Genomic DNA, 19,785 nt, shown 5'->3' with positions numbered 1-19,785 from the left:
TGTTTGAAATTATGTGTTTGTTTTGTGTGTAGATTTGGTTTGAATTTAGAGAATTTTGATATGTATTGATTTAATGGATAATAAATATAATAATATAAATGTCTTAGGGTGTGTTTGTTTGGGGGTTTGGATTTTGGATTGGGATTTGAATAGTAAAAATTTTGAATTTGAATAGTTGTATGATGTGATATAAATAGGGTTTGATGTGATGTTTTGAATGTAAAATTGATTTTTAGTATAATATAAAAAATGAAAAATAGGTGTTTGATGTGATGTTTTTGGGGGGAAAAAATTGGATGAATAGTAGAAATCCTCCAAAATCCTTCAAACAAACACACCCTAAATATAAATTTTTTAAATTAATAATGATATGATTTGATTATGAAATTATATTATATAAATATACTGTATATTTTTAAAATTTTATTTATTTTTATTATAAAAAATTTATTATCTGCAAAATGACATATATCTTGTATATATTTTATTTAATTATAATATAAATAATTATAAACAATTACTTTAGAAGAGTCTCTATAGACCTGTTATTTTCAAATTAAAAAAAAAAAAGAAAGAAAGAAAGAAAAGCCGTCAAACACAACAACTGACAGGTAAGAAATGTTGCAACTCAGACATCTCCCTAATTCTCAAGCAAACAGTACCCAAACAATTATAAAAATTAATGGTATATGTAGAATAATTTTATAATTTTTACCGTTTGTATTTTATATATAAATTAGTTGTATATGTAAATTAATTTTTGCCCTATATATACCATTATTTTATAATAAATTGCAAACTAAATTTATTATTTGAATTTGAATTTGATTTTTATTTAAATTTTAATATATGTTTGAAATTATGTGTTTCTTTTGTGTGTAGATTTGGTTTGAGTTTGGAGGGTTTTGATATGTATTAATTCGATGGATAATGAATATGAATAATATAAATATCTACTAAATATAAATTTTTAAAATTAATAATGGTATGATTTGATTATGAAATTAAATTATATAAATATACTATATATTTTTAAATTTTTATTTATTTTTATTATAAAAATATATATGTTGTATATATTTTATTTAATTATAATATAAATAATTATAAACAATTACTTTAGAGTCTTCACACACCCTATAATATTCAAATTTAAAAAAAAAAACAAATTAGAAGAAGAGTAAAAAAAAAGCTGTCAAACACAACAACTGTCAAACTGACAGATAAAAAGAATTGTAACTCAGACCTCTAGCTAATTCCCAAGTCAATAGTACCCAAACTATAATAAAAATTAATGATATTTGTAAAATAATTTTGAAAATTTTGCCCTTTGTATTTTATGTATAAATTAATGCTATATGTATATTAATTTTTGCCATATATATACCATTATTTTATAATAAATTGCAAACTATAAATTTATTAAAACAAGGTGTGTTTCTTCTCTACGGTGGTTTAAAAAATTGAGTTTGAGTTTGATTTTTATTTTTATTTGAATTTTAATATATGTTTGAAATTATGTGTTTTTTTTGTGTGTAGATTTGGTTTGAGTTTAGAGAATTTTGATATGTATTGATTTGATGGATAATAAATATAATAATATAAATATCTACTAATATAAATTTTAAAATTAATAATGGTATAATTTGATTATAAAATTATATTATATAAATATACTATATATTTTTTATTTTTTTTTATTATAAAAACTTTTATTATCTATAAAATGACATATATGTTGTATATATTTTATTTAATTACATTTAAAAAAAAAAAAAAAGAAGCTATCAAACACAACAACTGTCAAGTAAAAATGGTTGCAATTTAGATCTCTAATTAATTTTCAAGTCAACAGTACCTAAACAATAATAAAAATTAATAGTATATGTAAAATATTTTTGAAATTTTTGCCCTTAATATTTTATGTATAAATTAATAGTATATGTAAATTAATTTGTGCCCTATATATACCATTATTTTATAATAAATTGCAAATTATAAATTTATTAAAACAATGTGTGTTTCTTTAGAGTGGTTTAAAAAAATTGAATTTGAATTTGAAATTGATTTTTATTTGAATTTTAATATATGTTTGAAATTAAATGTTTTTTGTGTGTAGATTTAAGGAGTGTATTCAATTTAGACTGTATAGGAATTTGTTGGACTTTCAAAATTTGGGTGTATTTGTCTTTTAAAATATAGAAGTATTCAATTGGATTTTTAAAAGTGTTTTAAAATCTTGAGTATTCAATACATATTTTTAATTCTTTTAAAATATTGAGATATTCAACAATTCATAAACTTCCAAGTCTATGGATTTTAATGAAAAATTATGAAAATTAAAAAAAAAAAAAAAACTACCAAACACAACAACGGTAGGGTAAAAAGGGTTGCAACTTACATCTCTAGCTAATTCCCCAGCCAACAATACTCAAACAACAATAAAAATTAATGGTATATGTAAAATAATTTTGAAATTTTTGTCCTTATGTATAAATTAATTGTATATGTAAAAATTTAAAAAATATTTTGATATTAATGCGTGATTAGTTTTACTATAATAATAAACAAATATTTTTGAGCAGACAAATGAAAATAATAAAAATGTACTTTCAACGGTAACAAATAGAATACAATTTTAACCGAATGAATAGAAATTTAAGATATAAAGTATAGACTTCTTTACACAATAAATTTTGAAATGCCTGCTTTTTTTTCTATTCATATATCAAATCAGATATATTTTTATTTCGTAAAATAATATATCCAATAAATTTTTAGTATTTTCAAAATTTTAAAACTCCTTGATAGCCATGTATTAATTAGCCTCGATTATGCTCCTGCGAAAATATCTACTCTATACATAAATGTGTAGTATATTACATTTTTTTGAGTAGTATGTTTGACAAAAACTGTAATATATTAATTTTTTTTTGAGTAATGGGTTAGTATTATTGCCAAAAAAGGCGTACCTTTAATTTTAAAATTTAAATTAATATATATAAATAGAAAATGTAGTATATATATTTAAATATTTTAAATATTATTATTTCAATAAAATATACGTATAATATGAATACTATTTTATTAAAAAAATAAAATTTTATGTATTTTAAAATATTTTTATTTATTTAAGTGAGTCTTATGGTATATTAAAAATACAATGTGTCAATTATTATAAAATGAATTAAAGTAAAAAAAATTTGTATCTAACTGTTATACTTTACAAAAGATAGAAGAGTTTATTTATTTAACAAAAAAAATTTAATATATTATATTTATTTATTATTTTTATATTATTTATATCATTCTTTATGGTTCAAATAAAAAAAAATTTAAAATTAAACTATAAAACAAACACACCCGAAATATTTTAAAAAAATTTAGGAAAAAAAGTTGAACTTTGAAGAGACGGTCCGATCCCCTTCCAAACTAGAGAAAATAAAAATAAGAATTAAATAAATAAATAATAAAAATATTGAAGTTTGGAGTAGGGTGGACGCGTCAATCCGTCCGTCCATTCATCACCCCCACCCAGATCACGCCTCCAGATCAGCTAATCTGGACCGTCCATCGGGTCCGCCTCCCCACAGTACTAAAACCTACCATTAGCATTAGCATTACCATTACCATTCCCATTCCATTCCCATACCGCCTTCGGCTTTGGGCTTCGGCTTCTCGTATGTATGTATCTATTATTATCTGTGTGTATGTATATGTATATGTATATGTATACGCATCATCAGTCATCACCGCAGTAATAGTTAAAAGTCTCTATGCACACACCTCTTTGCCCCTCTGTCTCTGTTTCCCTTTATTTTCATTTTTTTCCCTTTTTGGATTCCTCCCTCGAATTGTCCTCTTGAAAATAGTTTCTGGGAGCCGACTAAAAATCCATTTTTCTTCTAATTTCGTATAATTTATTTTCCTTCGATTATATTTTTTGCACGCAGAAGGATCGGTGGTACATACGTGGCGGCGGCGGCGGTGGCGGTGGTTTCACGTACTTTTTCCGGATCTGAGGCTCCTCGGTGCTCGCCGGGGCTTAAACCCAAAGCTTTTCGTGTTTCGACTCTCTAAACCCTAAGGCGCTTCAGAGGCGTCGCTGTTTTCTATTTATTTCTTTGGAGTTTCCAGATTGTGGGTGTGCGCAGGTGTTTGTTTCCATTTTTTTTTGTTTTTGGGAGAGCTCGGATTTCTTGGGTTGGCTTGAGTCTGAAGGTGTTGTTTCCTGGTGAGTTTTCTTTTGGTTTTGTTGTAGACTTGCGTGTGCGTGTGAATGTGTTTGTGGTTCTTGGTTTTGCTTGTTAGTTGAGATGGAGTGACTGCTCTTGTTTAAATAAATATCTGGAGGTTTTAGAGATTTACGTTTACTTGTTGATGGGTAGCATTTATTTATTAGTTTTCTTTAAGTGTTTGATTTGTTCGCTGTATCTTCTTGGATTTTTGTGTGTAAGAGTATTCCTCATTCACAGGGAGTGACCAGGTTTTTGCATGGGATGTTAAAACTGTGTCTTTTGGGTTAAATGGGAACTTTTGGGTTAAATGGGTTCCCAGTTTTATCAAATTAGGGTCAGAACCCAAACCTCCTTAACGATTGTGGCTACTAAGTTGAAATGCCTAGTCTTTGGTTAGTGCATTTTTCTAGGAAGATCTGTGTGGGTGTTGACTCTTATGTTGTTGTTTAATGATGGGATTCGTAGTATATCATTTTTTCATTTGGATTCAAAATTTGAGGTGGATTTGAAATCTTGAGTATTTTTGCATCTACAATGGCTTATTATTATTGTTCTCTCTCTTTCTGTCTGTAGTACTTAATTTGAATAAATTGGGGTTTGGTTATCACAAAGCTGTTCTTTTTTCGTTTCTACTTGAATTCCTTCTGCTTTGAAGGAGGAAATGCTTCATGGATGATTATTATATACTTGTGTGTTTGGTTTGCAAAAATTCATGAATCCATGTGTTTCCATTTCCATGGTGGTGCTATACTGGAGTGTCTTTCTAAGAGAAAACTAAGGGGTTGAATTGGAAAAAGCTTAGGGTTTGTTCAATACTGTGTTTGAATCTAATAACATGGAGGTGAGGCATTGGGCCAGCAAGTTATTATGACAGATAGAAATGTAATATGTGTTAGAACTTAGAAGTGCTACAGACGTTAAAAGCCGACTCAAAAGATATGCATTTCTCCCAAAATTTTGCAACTTTGTGGTGAACAACTGGACATCCCAAGTTGGAAACTGTTATTGAGTATGTGTAGGTTTATTAGGTCTTTGTAATACTTGTTTGGAGGGAACACTACTTATTCTTAACGTTAAAAGCATAGAAATACTTCATGGCCACATTATGTTGCAGAGGCTAGTGCCACTTATTTGTGGAAGTTTTTCTCAGTACAAAGTGATCTTCATATGTAAATTTTTTCATATTAGTTTTAAACACGCACGCAACCTTATGGGTACAGAGATGGGGGATACAGAAATACTGTTTTTGCATCTTATACATGTGTCCTGCAGATGACTGAGATGATGAATTGAGTACCAAGATTTTATTAGTGGAATGATATCTGATGGGTCTATGTTATAAATAGTTGTTGAAGTGGTTTAGGAAATATAAAGTAATTCTAGATGTATATGCTGCCACTTAGATTCTTGGGTGTGATAATGTAGTGTCATCAGGCGAATCATCTAATGAAAAGCAATGGTTTTCTGTTCATAGAGGGAAAAGTTCGTATGAAGAACAATTAAACGAAAACATCTTAAGAGAATTATAATTCTTTTACCAACTGCATAAAAATATCTATAGCAGCACATAGTTGCAAATATTTAGGCTTTGTGTTTAGAATTTTTTTAATTAGAATTTTACTTTACTCTGTTTCCTTATTCACTGATCTCTAAGCATTTCCACGTTATGGCCTGTGGTGATTGGAATTAATCTCTTATCTTGTATATGGATGTATGGAAGTAGTTTTCTCGGCATTTACATTTTATGAATTTGTAAAACCATGGAATATGAATATATTTCACCATTCAACATATGGTTTGAATTTTAATGTATTAATTTTAATAAGCATGAGTGTGCGTGGTGACATCTGTGTCTGTGTGATACATTTTACACTTGATAGAGGTAGTAATTTGGTAATTAGTTAAATTTGAATTTGTATATACTAGGGAGAAAATCACGTTCTTGGTCATTGAGTGTTTATTGTCAAATATCAACAGATGGTAAATGAATATGATCAATGCCTTCAGTTCTTGGTTGAGATAAGGTAATCACCACTGTTGTAGTTGAAGTTCATATTACACCTTATCTGGCTCATACATTCTATGTACCTTAAATCCCTACAACTTGCATCTGCTTGGGGCTGTTGAAATAATCCATGCCCCATTTCTTCTGCTGCAAAGCAGGCAATCATTTTTTAAACATTGTATTGATTCTAATTTATATGACTGCTGTGGAACTGTGCTGCTCTGTCCCATTTGTTGTTGTTTTTTTTTTTTTTTTTTTTCAATGAAAAAGGTACCCCTCCTTTTACTTCATCTCTACTTTGCAGTGCTAATTGACTAAACCAAGGATAACTTCTTATTATGTCTGTTTAGAAAGCTGACTTCAATATATATATATATATTTTTTCTGTATGGATTGTAATCACGAACCTATAATGGTCTATTCTGGATTTTTCTTGCATTAATTTATTTCTGCAGTGTGCACATATTCTCTGTCTTTTAGTTGTTTCAGTTGATGTTTGGTTGTTTTTGGATGTTGGGGTGGGGTTCGCTCAGCATAAATTTTCAAGTCCTTACCAGTTATCATTTTCATTTTTTGTAGCTTAGCTATGAGATAGACATTGTGGGATAAATCATGGCCTCCAAGGGTCCAAGGTCTAAACTTGACCATGAATCACGTGCCAAGCGGCAAAAGGTGAGGATGTTAACTTGTTACTTTCTGTTAGAAGTATGGGGATTATCTACTGCCTCAATAATCGGCTAGCATGTTCATCTTCCTACTTGAACCCTGTATATTCCATTATCTTAATAATTCAATCTTGATGAGCCTTGTTGGAATAAGTTGTGCAACTGTAAGTTGACTGGAAATTGGATTTTCACTTATTTTCAGATTCTGCAACTTATTAAGTATGTACACTGATGACATTGGAGAAGTAGAAGTTTAATGTATTGGAGTCAACATTTTCTTATTCTAGCGTCTTTTGTCTGAGAAGTTGAATTATCTAACATTATTTGAAACCTTGCAAAATGATTTTCCTCTATACAGGTTTGAAACTTTCTGCTTTAATTATGTGTTAAAGGTTTTCTAATGTACCATGCAAGTTTGTACCCAAGCCGTTCTTATCATACAGATGTGTTTTCAATGTTCTAAGTGAGGATATGAGGAGTAGTTTTTGGTGGATCAGCATGCAGCATCTGTAGAATACAATTGGATCTTGTAGCAAGAAATATACTTTATAATTGTTTGAATTTGGGATGTGGTTGTAGCCTTTTACTTTGTTTTACTGGTTACCTGCCATTTGGATCTTGAATTCTAGGCACTTGAAGCTCCAAAAGAACCTAAGCGTCCTAAAACGCACTGGGATCATGTATTGGAAGAGATGGTCTGGTTGGCAAAGGTGATATTTGTTCATTCTTTCATTCCCAAGCTTGAGATTTATCACTGCTTTAAAATTTGTAATCTTTCCCTATCGATGATCTCATATCTTTAGGACTTCGAGTCAGAGAGGAAATGGAAACTGAATCAGGCAAAGAAAGTAGCAACCAAAGCTAGTAAGGGCATGCTGGACCAAGCCACAAGAGGGGAGAAGCGTGTAAAGGTGCGTTTAGTAGAAGAGTTACATAAATATACATGGGATTTAGATTCATCTTTTCATTTTGGGCTGATGTTATGAATATTCTTTATATCCCATCAAGAAGAATATAATTACAGGGTTTTGTGGGGTAAATCTGGCCCACATTTATTCAATTACCTACTAGTTTATTAATCTAAACTATATACTTCATCAGGAAGAGGAACAGAAGTTGAGAAAAGTGGCACTCAACATATCCAAGGATGTGAAGAAATTTTGGACAAAAATAGAGAAACTGGCAAGTCCTCCACACATTTGCATAATAGGGTGATTCTTAACCACTGGTTGTGAGTTGAGTTTCATTTATAATGGTTGATGCAGGTGTTATACAAACATCAATTAGAGCTTGATGAGAAGAAGAAGAAAGCCCTAGATAAACAGCTAGAGTTCCTTCTTGGGCAAACTGAGAGGTAACTTTTCTTTTGATATCTGTGTTTCCCATCTTTCAGGTGCCAATAAAATGAGAAGCTTGTTCTGTAAACCGCAAGAGCTGTAATCAGCATATTCCATTGTTTCAAGACTTAGCTCACTGTACTCTATGTATGAATGAAATATTGATGTTTTTTTCTTGATTTCTTAGGTACTCGTCAATGTTGGCAGAGAACCTTGTAAATTCACCTACCCCAGGCAAACCTTCTTCTTTGCCTGCTATTGAACAGCAATCTAACAGACATCAAAAAGCTGATGATGAAACTGATAAAAAAGAATCTCACTCAGACAGCGGTAAGTGGTCAATCTTTACTTGCATTTGGTTTGTTCTACTGTATCATATATTTGGTTTGTTCTTAATTATGCTGATTATGCTAGGGACCCAGACAAATGGCCCTATTGCAGATGAAGACTTTGATCTGCTGTCTGGTGATGAATCAGTAAGTATTTTTTATTTCTATTTATGGGGGAACCTGTATGCCAGCCTCCTTTTATTATTTTTTTTTTATGACTCCTACTTTTTGTGCTGGTATAGGAAGTTCTGGTCCATGAAAACTTGTGACATTTATGCACTCGTTCTTAGAGAATTAAGCTCCTCCTACTTATTTTATGTGTAGCCATTTTATTGAGTGTGTTTGGAACATTGATGGATTCTGGCACCTATTTGATGAATTCTTTGGTCCTTTTTTTTTTTCCTTTTTTGCTGAATGTAAACCCAGTTTAAACCATTGATGGATATAGAATAGTATATGCACTATGCACACAATCATGCATTCCTTCTATTCCGGAATCTTGAAGAGTTTATGCTGAATCAGGCAATGGTTATGACCTTGAAACACGCAGCTATTTCCGAAACTATACTGCAACTACTATTTTTGAAACTATGATGCAAGTTGGGGAGTGTTTACTTATGAGATTTTGGTTTTTGTTTTACAAAAAATATCACATCAATACATATTTATATCACATCCAACAACTATTTCAATTCAAAACCAACACCCCAAAAACAAACACACCCTTTGTGTTTTGCTTCAAGTGATTTGTGCTATTCTTTCTTGTGTTCAATGTATGCTTGTGCTGTGGAGGATAGATTTGTGATGCAATTCCTTTTTCACTTCATGTTCTATTCTTTTTTAGTCAAATGGAATCACATTGTATGTACCTGTACATCATCTTCTTTTGTTGATTTTAGGAAGATGATGAGCGTACTATCGAGGAGGATGAGGCTCTTATCACTAAAGAAGAGAGAGAAGAAGAACTGGCTGCATTACAAAATGAAACTGAATTACCTTTAGAGGAAATACTTAAACGCTATGCTGCGCAGGAAGGTACTTCAATTGTTGCATGCATTTCATATTGTTTTTTGTACATAATGCTGTGTTGAAGTTATCATAAATCTCCTGCAATGTGTAATGTGTCTGTTGGAGCAGCACTTGAATATTGTCCTATGAACCAGTTAATGTGAAAATGGTAGTCAATATAGTGGTAGTCATTGTGCTTATGTTTAAGAAAGTCTTTATGCTATCAGTTGAAGTTGACAGGAGTAGTCTAGGTGTAGTTTGGTCTCGTAAATATTAGGTAGAGTAAATGTTGGGGATTATCTGGTATGGTAATTTTATCAGCCTGCTATTTTTATTAATATGTTATTTATTTATTTATATTATTATCAGCCAGTGGCGAAAAAAGTCCTATCAACACTGATGATACACCTGGAACAACCATTTCAAAAGATTCTAGTGGTAAGTCAGTTGCACTTATTTATCCATTTGATATTTGATAAATTCTTGTTACTCATGTTTAATCTTTTCCAGTAAAAGGTGACATTGAATGTGCTACCAAGACACAGAAAGACAACTTGCCTGCAGAACCTGGTCGTCGTTGTGTAAGTTGTATGTGTTTATTTATACAGCTGCCAAGTTGTAAGAATGTCTAAGCTAAACTTAATATCTCTTGTTTGATTTATGCAGGTTGAAAGTAATGGTGTTTTATCTGTGATGGAAAACAACTGCTCTGAGGTTGACAAATGCATAAAGAAAAAATCTTTAGAAAAACGTCTCGATCCTCAGAGGAAACAAATTTTGCTTGAGTTCAATGAGGAACATGTAAGATCTGTTTGAAACATGACTAAGATGAAAGACCTACTTTATGAATGCTAGTATCTTCTTGTCAGGATTTTTTTAAAAATCATTCTCGACTTTTGGTTCTTAGTATTCAATGCGTTTTCATGATGCTGTGTTGCCATCCACTTTCCTGTTTTCTTAATTGATTCGATTTTCCATTTATGCAATTTTCCTGAATTCTGAATTGTGGGATCACTTTTACTACTCAAATTACTCTATTTTGCTGTGTTAGACTTTTATGTTGATTAAGTCAAATAGATACTTAACATTCTAATTTTCATTTTATAGGAAGATGATGAATTTGTCCTCTCACCAGGAGAAGAAAGGGAATATGGCATTGTAAGCTCATCATTTTCTATTGATGATTAGACATTTTTCTTCTGTATTGTTACTCTTTTTTTTTCCCTTTAGTTTCTTTCTGCGTAGATTTTTGTTCCATGTGTTGTATGGCTCTAAACTTTGGTAAATTTAAACTATATCTTTGCTTTATCAGCTTATCATAAACCCAAAACAGCCATTTAATTGTACTTTTACCTTCCTCCCTATGTATGCAAGTATTTGCACTTCCATTCACTTCTCAAGAGCCTACCCTAGTACATAAATGCGTTCAGATATATCATATTGATGCTATGTAAGAGATTATGGCTGATCTTAGTTGACACTTGTGGTTGGCGAGCAGGATGATGAAGCAACCCTTTTAGAGGAGGAAGAATTAGCTAATGCAGAACCTCACAATCCTGTGGATGAAGTAAGACATATTTTTACTTGTGAATTTTGAAAAATGCACATGCTTCTTTCAACGAAGCTATTGCATTTGCATTGATGCGAAGAAGTATGCTAATTTTTGTTGTCTTTTCGTAAGATTGCTCTTCTTCAGAAAGAGAGTGAAGTTCCCATTGAAGAGCTACTTGCAAGGTATAAAAAGGTATGTAGAAGTGTGATTTGTTTTGCTGTTATCAGGTGCAGTGTAGATTCTGATGGTCCTGCTGTCAATCAGGAACATGACAGCGACGAAGATGTGGAAGATGACTTGGAATCGTGGTCTGCTGGTTCTGAATTCTTGGGTTCATCAGAAAAAGGGAATTCTGAACTTAAGAAGCCTGATGATGAATCTAATGGATTTCATCCAGGTATATGCTCACATCTGGAAGAAGGTGAAGGTGAAGGGGAGGGTGGAGGAGAAGGCGAAGGTGAAGCTGAATGCTGGGGAAAATCTGGGGAAGATATGCAGAGTGAAGATATAATTGCTGATGCAGCAGCTGCTGCCAGGTTGGCACAACCAACTGGCAATACATTCTTAACAACAAAAGTACGGACTAAATTTCCTTTTCTCCTCAAGTTTCCTTTGCGTGAGTATCAACACATTGGCTTGGATTGGCTTGTGACCATGTATGAGAAAAGGCTTAATGGGATCCTTGCAGACGAGATGGGACTGGGTAAGACGATCATGACAATTGCTCTGCTTGCTCACCTAGCTTGTGAAAAAGGAATTTGGGGTCCGCATCTCATTGTTGTTCCAACTAGTGTAATGCTCAATTGGGAGACAGAGTTTCTTAAATGGTGCCCAGCTTTTAAGATATTGACCTACTTTGGAAGTGCAAAAGAGCGAAGAATTAAGAGGCAAGGATGGATGAAGACTAATTCCTTTCATATTTGCATAACTACCTATAGGCTTGTCATTCAGGATTCTAAAGTTTTCAAGCGAAAGAAGTGGAAGTACCTGATTCTGGATGAAGCCCATTTGATTAAGAATTGGAAGTCACAGCGGTGGCAAACACTGCTTAATTTTAACTCCAAAAGGCGTATACTTCTGACGGGTACACCACTACAGAATGATCTCATGGAACTCTGGTCGTTAATGCATTTCCTGATGCCACATATTTTTCAGTCTCACCAAGAATTCAAGGACTGGTTCAGTAATCCTATATCTGGCATGGTAGAGGGACAAGAAAAAGTAAACAAAGAAGTGATTGATCGGCTGCATAATGTTCTCCGTCCGTTCATACTACGCCGATTAAAAAGGGATGTCGAAAAGCAGCTTCCAAGTAAGCATGAACATGTTATCTACTGCAGGCTCTCAAGGAGGCAGCGTAATTTATATGAGGATTTCATTGCTAGCTCTGAAACTCAAGCTACTCTTGCCAGTGCCAATTATTTTGGGATGATTAGTGTTATTATGCAACTTCGTAAGGTGTGTAATCATCCTGATTTATTTGAAGGTCGTCCAATTGTTAGTTCGTTTGATATGAGTGGTATAGACATGCAATTAAGTTCTTCCATTTGTTCAATGCCCATAGCGGGGGCATTTTCAAATATTGACCTTAGTGGCTTGGGGTTTTTGTTTACTCATCTGGATTTTTCCATGACATCCTGGGAGAATGAAGAATTGCAAGCAATTGCTACCCCATCAAACCTAATTGAGTGGCGTGTCAACCAGATTAATATGGAGGAAAATTCTTGTAGGTTTAAAGATAAGAGAAGGAACCATTTAACAAATATCTTTGAAGAGATTCAGAAGGCACTGTGGGATGAGAGATTGAAGGAAGCAAATGAAAGGGCAAGAGCTGTTGCATGGTGGAATTCTTTGAGGTGCAAGAGGAAACCAATGTATGCCTCTGGTCTCCGAGAACTTGTCAGTGTCAGACATCCTGTCTACAACATTCATTATGAGAAGTATAATTCTCTGTCATATGAGTACTCAACCTATCTTGCTGACATTGTTCTGTCGCCTGTTGAAAGATTCAGAAAAATGGCTGATCAGGTTGAAAGTTTCATGTTTGCTATACCAGCTGCACGTGCGCCTCCCCCAGTTTGCTGGTGCAGTAAAGGTGGATCACCGTTGTTTGTTCAACAAACAAACATAGACAGATGGTCCCAATGTTTCTTTCCTCTTCTTACTCCATTTCGTCCTGCTATTGTTCGAAGGCAAGTCTACTTTCCTGATAGGAGGCTTATCCAATTCGACTGTGGGAAGCTACAAGAGCTTGCAGTTCTACTCAGGCGACTGAAGTCAGAGGGCCACAGAGCTCTGATATTCACCCAAATGACAAAGATGCTTGACGTTTTGGAGGCATTCATTAATTTATATGGTTACACTTACATGCGCCTAGACGGTTCCACCCCACCTGAAGAGAGGCAAACTCTGATGCAGCGATTTAATACAAATCCCAAAATATTCCTTTTTATTCTGTCTACACGCAGCGGAGGTGTAGGAATCAACCTAGTTGGTGCAGATACTGTAATCTTCTATGATAGTGACTGGAACCCGGCCATGGATCAACAAGCACAAGATAGGTGTCACAGGATTGGCCAGACACGGGAAGTTCATATCTATCGGTTGATTAGTGAGAGCACGATTGAAGAAAATATCTTGAAAAAGGCTAATCAAAAGCGTGCCCTTGATGATTTGGTTATACAGAGTGGCAGCTATAACACTGAATTCTTCAAAACTTTGGATCCAATGGAATTGTTTTCAGGCCAGAGAACAGCTACCCAAAAGGATATACAGACTGAGAAAACATCCAACAACAGTGCTGACATTGCTTTGTCTGGTGTGGATATAGAGGCTGCTTTAAAGAATGCTGAAGATGAGGCAGACTACATGGCATTGAAGAAAGTTGAAGAGGAGGAGGCTGTGGATAATCAAGAATTCACCGAGGAGGCTGTTGGGAAGGTTGAGGACGATGAGCTTGCAAATGAGGAAATAAAGCCTGATGAAGGTCCTACTGAACCCACCTCCTTGAATGTGAAATCAGATGAAGGTAATGTTGTGAGTGGAAGTCATCTAGTTGAGGAAAGTGCCCTGGTATTCAATAATAATGATGATGATGCTGATATGCTGGCCGACGTCAAACAGATGGCTGCAGCTGCTGCTGCAGCTGGACAAGAAATCTTGTCTTTCGAGAATCAACTAAGGCCAATTGATAGATATGCAATACGTTTTCTTCAGTTATGGGACCCTATTATAGACAAAGCTGCAGTTGATTCTGACATTCAGATTGAGGAAAGTGATTGGGAGCTGGAGCGTATTGAGAAGTTAAAGGATGATAAGGAAGCAGAGATTGATGATGATGAAGAACCTTTTGTGTATGAAAGTAAGTACCTGCTATATATATATATATATTTATATTTTCTAATTTCAATTGCTAGTATCATCATTCCATCAATGCTAGCAAATTATAGCATATTACAAAATGATGTTCTGCTTGCAAATCCCAAAATAAACGTACGAGTGTTATGGACCTGGAATATTTGTCTGTGCATCTATGTTCTTATGCTATGTACACTATATATATATATTTGAGAGAGAGAGATTTGGCTCCCGATTTTAGCTGGATTGTCTCTATCTAAATGGGATTCTCTTTAAATCATGTACTCCATTTGGTTATTATATTATTTTTTTGGTTATTTTTTTCCTGTGTCTATTCTGGACGAGGCTTCTTTTTTTTTTTTTTTTTTTTCTGGTGTTAGTAGTTGAAGTTGCATTTTAGGAGGCCTATGATATTGTTGCTAAATATGTGAATAATATTTACCTATTTTTTAAACGAAGTAAATTTCATCATCACTTTGGGGCTTCATCATGTTTGTGTGGTTATTGCTCAGGCTGGGATACTGATTTTGCGACTGAAGTTTACAAGCAGCAAGTTGAGGCCCTAGCCCAACATCAGGTGTGATGATGAATCTATAGATTGTTCAGTCCATTAATAATTGCTGTAGGAGATGCAATTTACAGATGCATTTACATGCCATATGTGTACTGAATGAAATTTTCATTGTAATAGTTGATGGAAGACATGGAACGTGAAGCCCGGGAGAAGGAGGCCTTAGAATATGGAAATTCTGATTCTCCAAGGTGAGCATGATTTGTTTCCTGTAAAAAAGTTTCTTTTGCATTTGTTTAAGATGTATTTTAAAAAAAAAATGATTATTTGATGAACTAATTTCTAATCATGTAAATTTCCTAATCATTGTGCTAATACATTGATTAGAATGTGTACAATGAATGAGTGAATATGCCCTTACAATTAAACTTTTGCATGAATAAGTATGGTATAGTTGCATAGACAGATCACAGATATCTGACTGAAATCCAAGGATTTTGAAAAGGTTTCTAGCTGAAACAGCTTCATATCTAATATAGCATGAAATCGTGATTTTGTAGTGATTCCTGAATGTATATAATTAATTGTACATCTTATTACAAAAATGAAGGTATCTTCTTTCTGTAACTTTGACTTTGTTAACCCCTCCATTTATGTAAACAGGTATGACAATTCTGTGGCTTCTAAATCCAAATCAAAGAAGAAGAAGAAGAAGCAGAAGACAACCAAGTTCAAATCTTTGAAGAAAGGAACTCTAGGTTCTAAATCCATATCTGTGAAAGAAGAGTCATCTATAGAACCAATGTCAATAGATGATGATTTAGATGAAATGCTCACTTCTTCGGATGAATTATCCCCCTGCTCTACTCAAAATAACAAAAGGAAGCTTGCTTCAGATGATGATGAACCAAAGAGCAGAAATAAATCCAAAAAGTTGAAGTCTTCTGGTCAGGGACGGTTGATACTGTCTCCTAGAAATTCTACCAAGCATCACCATGAATTTAGAGATTTCAATACTTACGATAATGGTATTATTGATCTGGAAGCCAGACAGTTAAATAAGAGCAAGACACGAGGACAACTTTCCGTTTCTCTTATGCCCCAGAAACGAGTATTCATAATGAAACCTGAAAAGTTGAAAAAGAAGGGGAATGTGTGGTACAAAGACCTATCTGCTCCTCCTGATTTTTGGTCACCAATGGAAGATGCAGTATTGTGCTCAGCTGTTCACGAGTATGGCCCAAATTGGGACTTGGCAAGTGACATATTGCATGGCACTAATGGTGGTGGATCTTATCGAGGCAAATTTCACCATCCTGTCCATTGCTCTGAGAGGTTTAGAGATCTAATACAAAGATATGTTTTTGTGGCCAATGATTCTGCAAATAATGATAAAGCTACTCCTGTTGGCACTGGGAAGACACTGCTTAGAGTAACTGAGGTATCTTGCCATCGCTTGCATTCTAATTCCTCTAGTAGCTGCTGAATCTATAACCCTCTAAAACTTTTGGATTGCTCAGAACTAATTTTTATCTTTGAACTAAATGCAATCTCCCTTATTACAGCTTTTAGCATGACTGCTGCCTTTCAAGCTGACATTTAGTTTTGAGTAGGAATAATAATATTAGATCATGAATTCCTTCGTTTTTTTTAGTACAACTGTGCTGTGGCCTTAGGCTTACTGAATTTCATTCACTTAGTAGAGTGTATCATCCTATTCATGTGAAGATTCACAATCTGTATTCTGAAAAAAGATGATGTTTGTATGCTGAAAAATATAATTGATGCATGTCTAGTAATGCATGATGCTTTTACTTTATTCTGGTAAGTCAGGATATATAGATGGGCTTGGTTCCAAATTCATCATGAGCAGCTACTTAAATCCATTAAAATCATTTAAGGTGCAAATCTGTGCATCTCTTTGTAGGTAGGAGGAAGCATGGTGATTTTTTTTACCCAATGTTTTGACATGATAACGAGAGGGGAATAACTGACAACAAGATCCTACTGGTTTCCTAGCTTTGGATATGAGTATTGCATTTCAATATATAAACTATGTTAAAAGTTCATTGTTTGCAACAGTAGTGAAACCATATATAGTTATATCTATTATCTGGCTGAATACTACTTATCACTGGAATGCCAATTATATGGTAATATTTTGATCTGCCTCTTTCTTGGTTGGAAAATTTTTTCATTGAAGTTTGTTGATATACATGATATTCTTGTCAAAAGCAATTTTTGATAATGTGGCTTATTGGGTGCTTGGTCCATTAGGACAATGTCCAGGTTTTGCTTGGAATTGCTTCTGAAGTACCAGATCATGAACAACTCATCCAAAAGCACTTCTTTGCTGCAATATCTTCTGGTTGGAGAGATCAATCCTGCAGCAACCAATTGTCTCAAACTGGATTTTATTCTTCTGCTAAGTTGTTGGGTTCGTCAGACAACCATCAGATTTCCTCAGCAGAAGGTTTTGAATTCACTAATTTGCATCAGTGTGCGAAGTTAGTTTCTTCTGCCCTTAATCGCGACTCCAGTCACCCAAGCAATGCTACCTTATCCACTGTCCCCCAGGGAGAGGAAATTTCAGTTGCAAATGAGCGGTTAGATCTAGTACTTGAACTTCAGGCAGAAAGGGATGATGATTCACTCCTCCCCTCTGCAGTTGATGTTTCAATTATTGGTACGGATCCACCCCCATCTTTGAACATCACTGAAGACGAAGCCAATTTGAAACCTTCCTGGCAATTGTTTGATAGCCAATTCAGGTATAATCTCATATTCTTTCTTAATTTAGCTGTTTCTGTTGGACATTTGTTACAACCTTCAACCACGAATCAAATTATTATTGCCCTGAATATAAATCAAATCAACAGTTTTCAGTATAAAGTCTCCCTGAGAATGGTTCTCCTTACACCCTCCCAATTTAAAAAATTTTCTACTTAATTAGGTGCAGAATTTGTCTTCATAGATTTATGTTTAATGCAAGAATCTTGTTCCTGATTGTAGACGAGCTTTGGGGAGACATGCTGATGGGGAGCCACAGTCACTAGGTTTTGCATCAAGTGATACCAGGCCATGGAATTCTCCATTGCAGCAGTATCTGGGGAAGCACAAGCTCCCTAGTTCTGAGTCAGCAAAGCCTTCTTCCAAGTCGAAAGTGAGAAGAACAAGTAAGGATCACCACACAGATTCGCAGTTCCCAAATGCTGGTGAAGGATTCCAATCTCTGCCCATCACAATGCCAAGTGACATCAGCAATATGAGGTCGAATCAGCCATGCTTTCTGGAAGCTGGAGCTGACGACTATGAAATGAATTACCTGCCACAGCTGCTACCGGACACAAATGGTGGATTTGATTGCACTCCCTCGAGCGCTGTCCCTGTTGAATTTAGACCAGATTCAATAACTGGACTGGATGATCTGTCAACGTTCGATGAAGTGATTGATATTGGATAAAAGTGGGAATGCAAATCCCCAGTCCACTCCACCACTTGACAAATTGAGTTGGTTGGAGGAGAGTAGCCATGGATTTTTGAGTGGCTGAATCTCAAGATGATGGAGAAGCAAAACAAAAAGAAGCAAGCAAGCGAGCCGTGATCCTCCTCCTCTTCCTCCCTCCTCCCTCCCTCCCGGTCAATGAAGGTAGGTAGGTATTCTTTACTCAAGGCTGCTGGATGGGGGGGTGGGGTTGGCTGCTGTGCTGTGCTGTCCTGTCGGGGTGTTATATTGAAAGGGGGGTAGATGGGAAGAACCATTAGTGGGTTCTTGAGGGATGGATATATATAAACAAAACACATAAAATGGATTTACTTGCTTGATTTGGGAGTGAGTGAGGGAAGTAATAGAGGGGGGGAGGGTTTGTTGAAGCAGCAGCAAAATTGTTGATCCGTATTGTTCTTAATATTGTTGAGTAGCAGTAGCCAAAGTAGACGTAGAAGTAGCAGTAGAGCCTTAGCAGTAGCGATATTCAGTGATGATATTCGATGAAATTTGACAGTGCAATTTTGGTCACATTCACATGCACATACCATATCGCCTTGATTCATATGATATGATATGATGTTGCGATTAAGGATGGATTAATGAATTGTTAAAAGGTTTCAAAATTACCAAAATCTCATTGCTGCTGCTGCTGCTCTTTTCATACAAATTCTCTTCCTTTGTTCAAAATTTACTTATACAATTGTCTATGTTTTACATAAAAATATACTTTCAAATCAAAATACAAAACAAACACATCCTTGTATTTGTTTTAGTGTAAAAATACTGCATCATTGGTGTACAATAAAACTATACTAAGATGCGTTGCGGATGCTTTGTAGTCTCATCTCAAGGAAAGCTTTCAATTGCCTGTAAAATGTAAGGCCCTCTCTCTATTCACTTTTAGAATTGTGTTTCTTTCCGAGGTTTTTTTTCCTCCTCATTATTTGAATTATACTTTTTTTAAATAAATATATATTCTTATGTAACATTAAAGCATTTTTCTTATTATTTTAATCACTTTCATTTTATTTGACATCATTCGAAACTCATTTTATTTTATTATTTTTCTAATAAATAAATATTTTTTCTGCCTTTCAAATCTCATTTTTTATAAAATTATTTTATATTAATAATAAAAAATAAATATATATTTAATTTATTTGTATTATATAAAATTTTACCTTCTACCATTGGTATTCATTATGTTTATATTTGATTGAAATGTTATTTTTAAAATATTTAAATATATATTTTTAATTTCTTTATTGTATATATATTATTTGTTATTTTAAA

The 19,785-nt window shown here is 33.9% G+C and overlaps 1 protein-coding gene across 5 annotated transcripts; it reads left to right on the top strand.

Annotated features, from left to right (window-relative positions):
- Nucleotides 1-3,648: 3,648 nt before the first annotated feature.
- LOC127256654 (protein PHOTOPERIOD-INDEPENDENT EARLY FLOWERING 1) lies at nucleotides 3,649-19,376 on the top strand. Of its 5 annotated transcripts, XM_051282772.1 has the most exons (22): nucleotides 3,649-3,684; nucleotides 3,954-4,234; nucleotides 6,823-6,915; nucleotides 7,538-7,618; nucleotides 7,712-7,819; nucleotides 8,010-8,090; nucleotides 8,174-8,262; nucleotides 8,433-8,575; nucleotides 8,660-8,721; nucleotides 9,474-9,609; nucleotides 9,952-10,020; nucleotides 10,093-10,163; nucleotides 10,249-10,383; nucleotides 10,690-10,740; nucleotides 11,081-11,149; nucleotides 11,264-11,326; nucleotides 11,399-14,495; nucleotides 15,004-15,068; nucleotides 15,183-15,253; nucleotides 15,666-16,443; nucleotides 17,280-17,773; nucleotides 18,015-19,376. In XM_051282772.1, exons 3-22 carry the CDS (start codon nucleotides 6,856-6,858, stop codon nucleotides 18,463-18,465), a joined length of 6,174 nt encoding a protein of 2,057 aa, XP_051138729.1. In that variant the 5' UTR covers nucleotides 3,649-3,684; nucleotides 3,954-4,234; nucleotides 6,823-6,855; the 3' UTR covers nucleotides 18,466-19,376. The 5 variants fall into 5 exon arrangements, with proteins under 5 accessions (XP_051138729.1, XP_051138730.1, XP_051138727.1 ...); XM_051282773.1 differs by lacking the exon at nucleotides 3,649-3,684 and having other exon boundaries at nucleotides 3,751-4,234; nucleotides 6,828-6,915; XM_051282770.1 differs by lacking the exon at nucleotides 3,649-3,684 and having other exon boundaries at nucleotides 3,751-4,234.
- The last annotated feature ends 409 nt before the right edge of the window (nucleotides 19,377-19,785 follow it).

This window comes from Andrographis paniculata, unplaced genomic scaffold, assembly GCF_009805555.1.
Source record: "Andrographis paniculata isolate CXL003 unplaced genomic scaffold, ASM980555v1 Contig56END, whole genome shotgun sequence".
Taxonomy (NCBI): domain Eukaryota; kingdom Viridiplantae; phylum Streptophyta; class Magnoliopsida; order Lamiales; family Acanthaceae; genus Andrographis; species Andrographis paniculata.
Note: the sequence above shows the minus strand (reverse complement) of the source record. Positions and strands in the feature narration are given on the sequence as shown.

What these genes read in the sequence shown, in the direction of transcription:
- LOC127256654 (XM_051282772.1), top strand. Translation starts at nt 6,856, where the DNA reads ATGGCCTCCAAGGGTCCAAGGTCTAAACTTGACCATGAATCACGTGCC. An exon ending in CTTCTTGGGCAAACTGAGAG is followed by an intron (nt 8,263 to 8,432) that starts GTAACTTTTCTT and finishes TTGATTTCTTAG; the next exon opens with GTACTCGTCAATGTTGGCAG. An exon ending in TGCTGTCTGGTGATGAATCA is followed by an intron (nt 8,722 to 9,473) that starts GTAAGTATTTTT and finishes TGTTGATTTTAG; the next exon opens with GAAGATGATGAGCGTACTAT.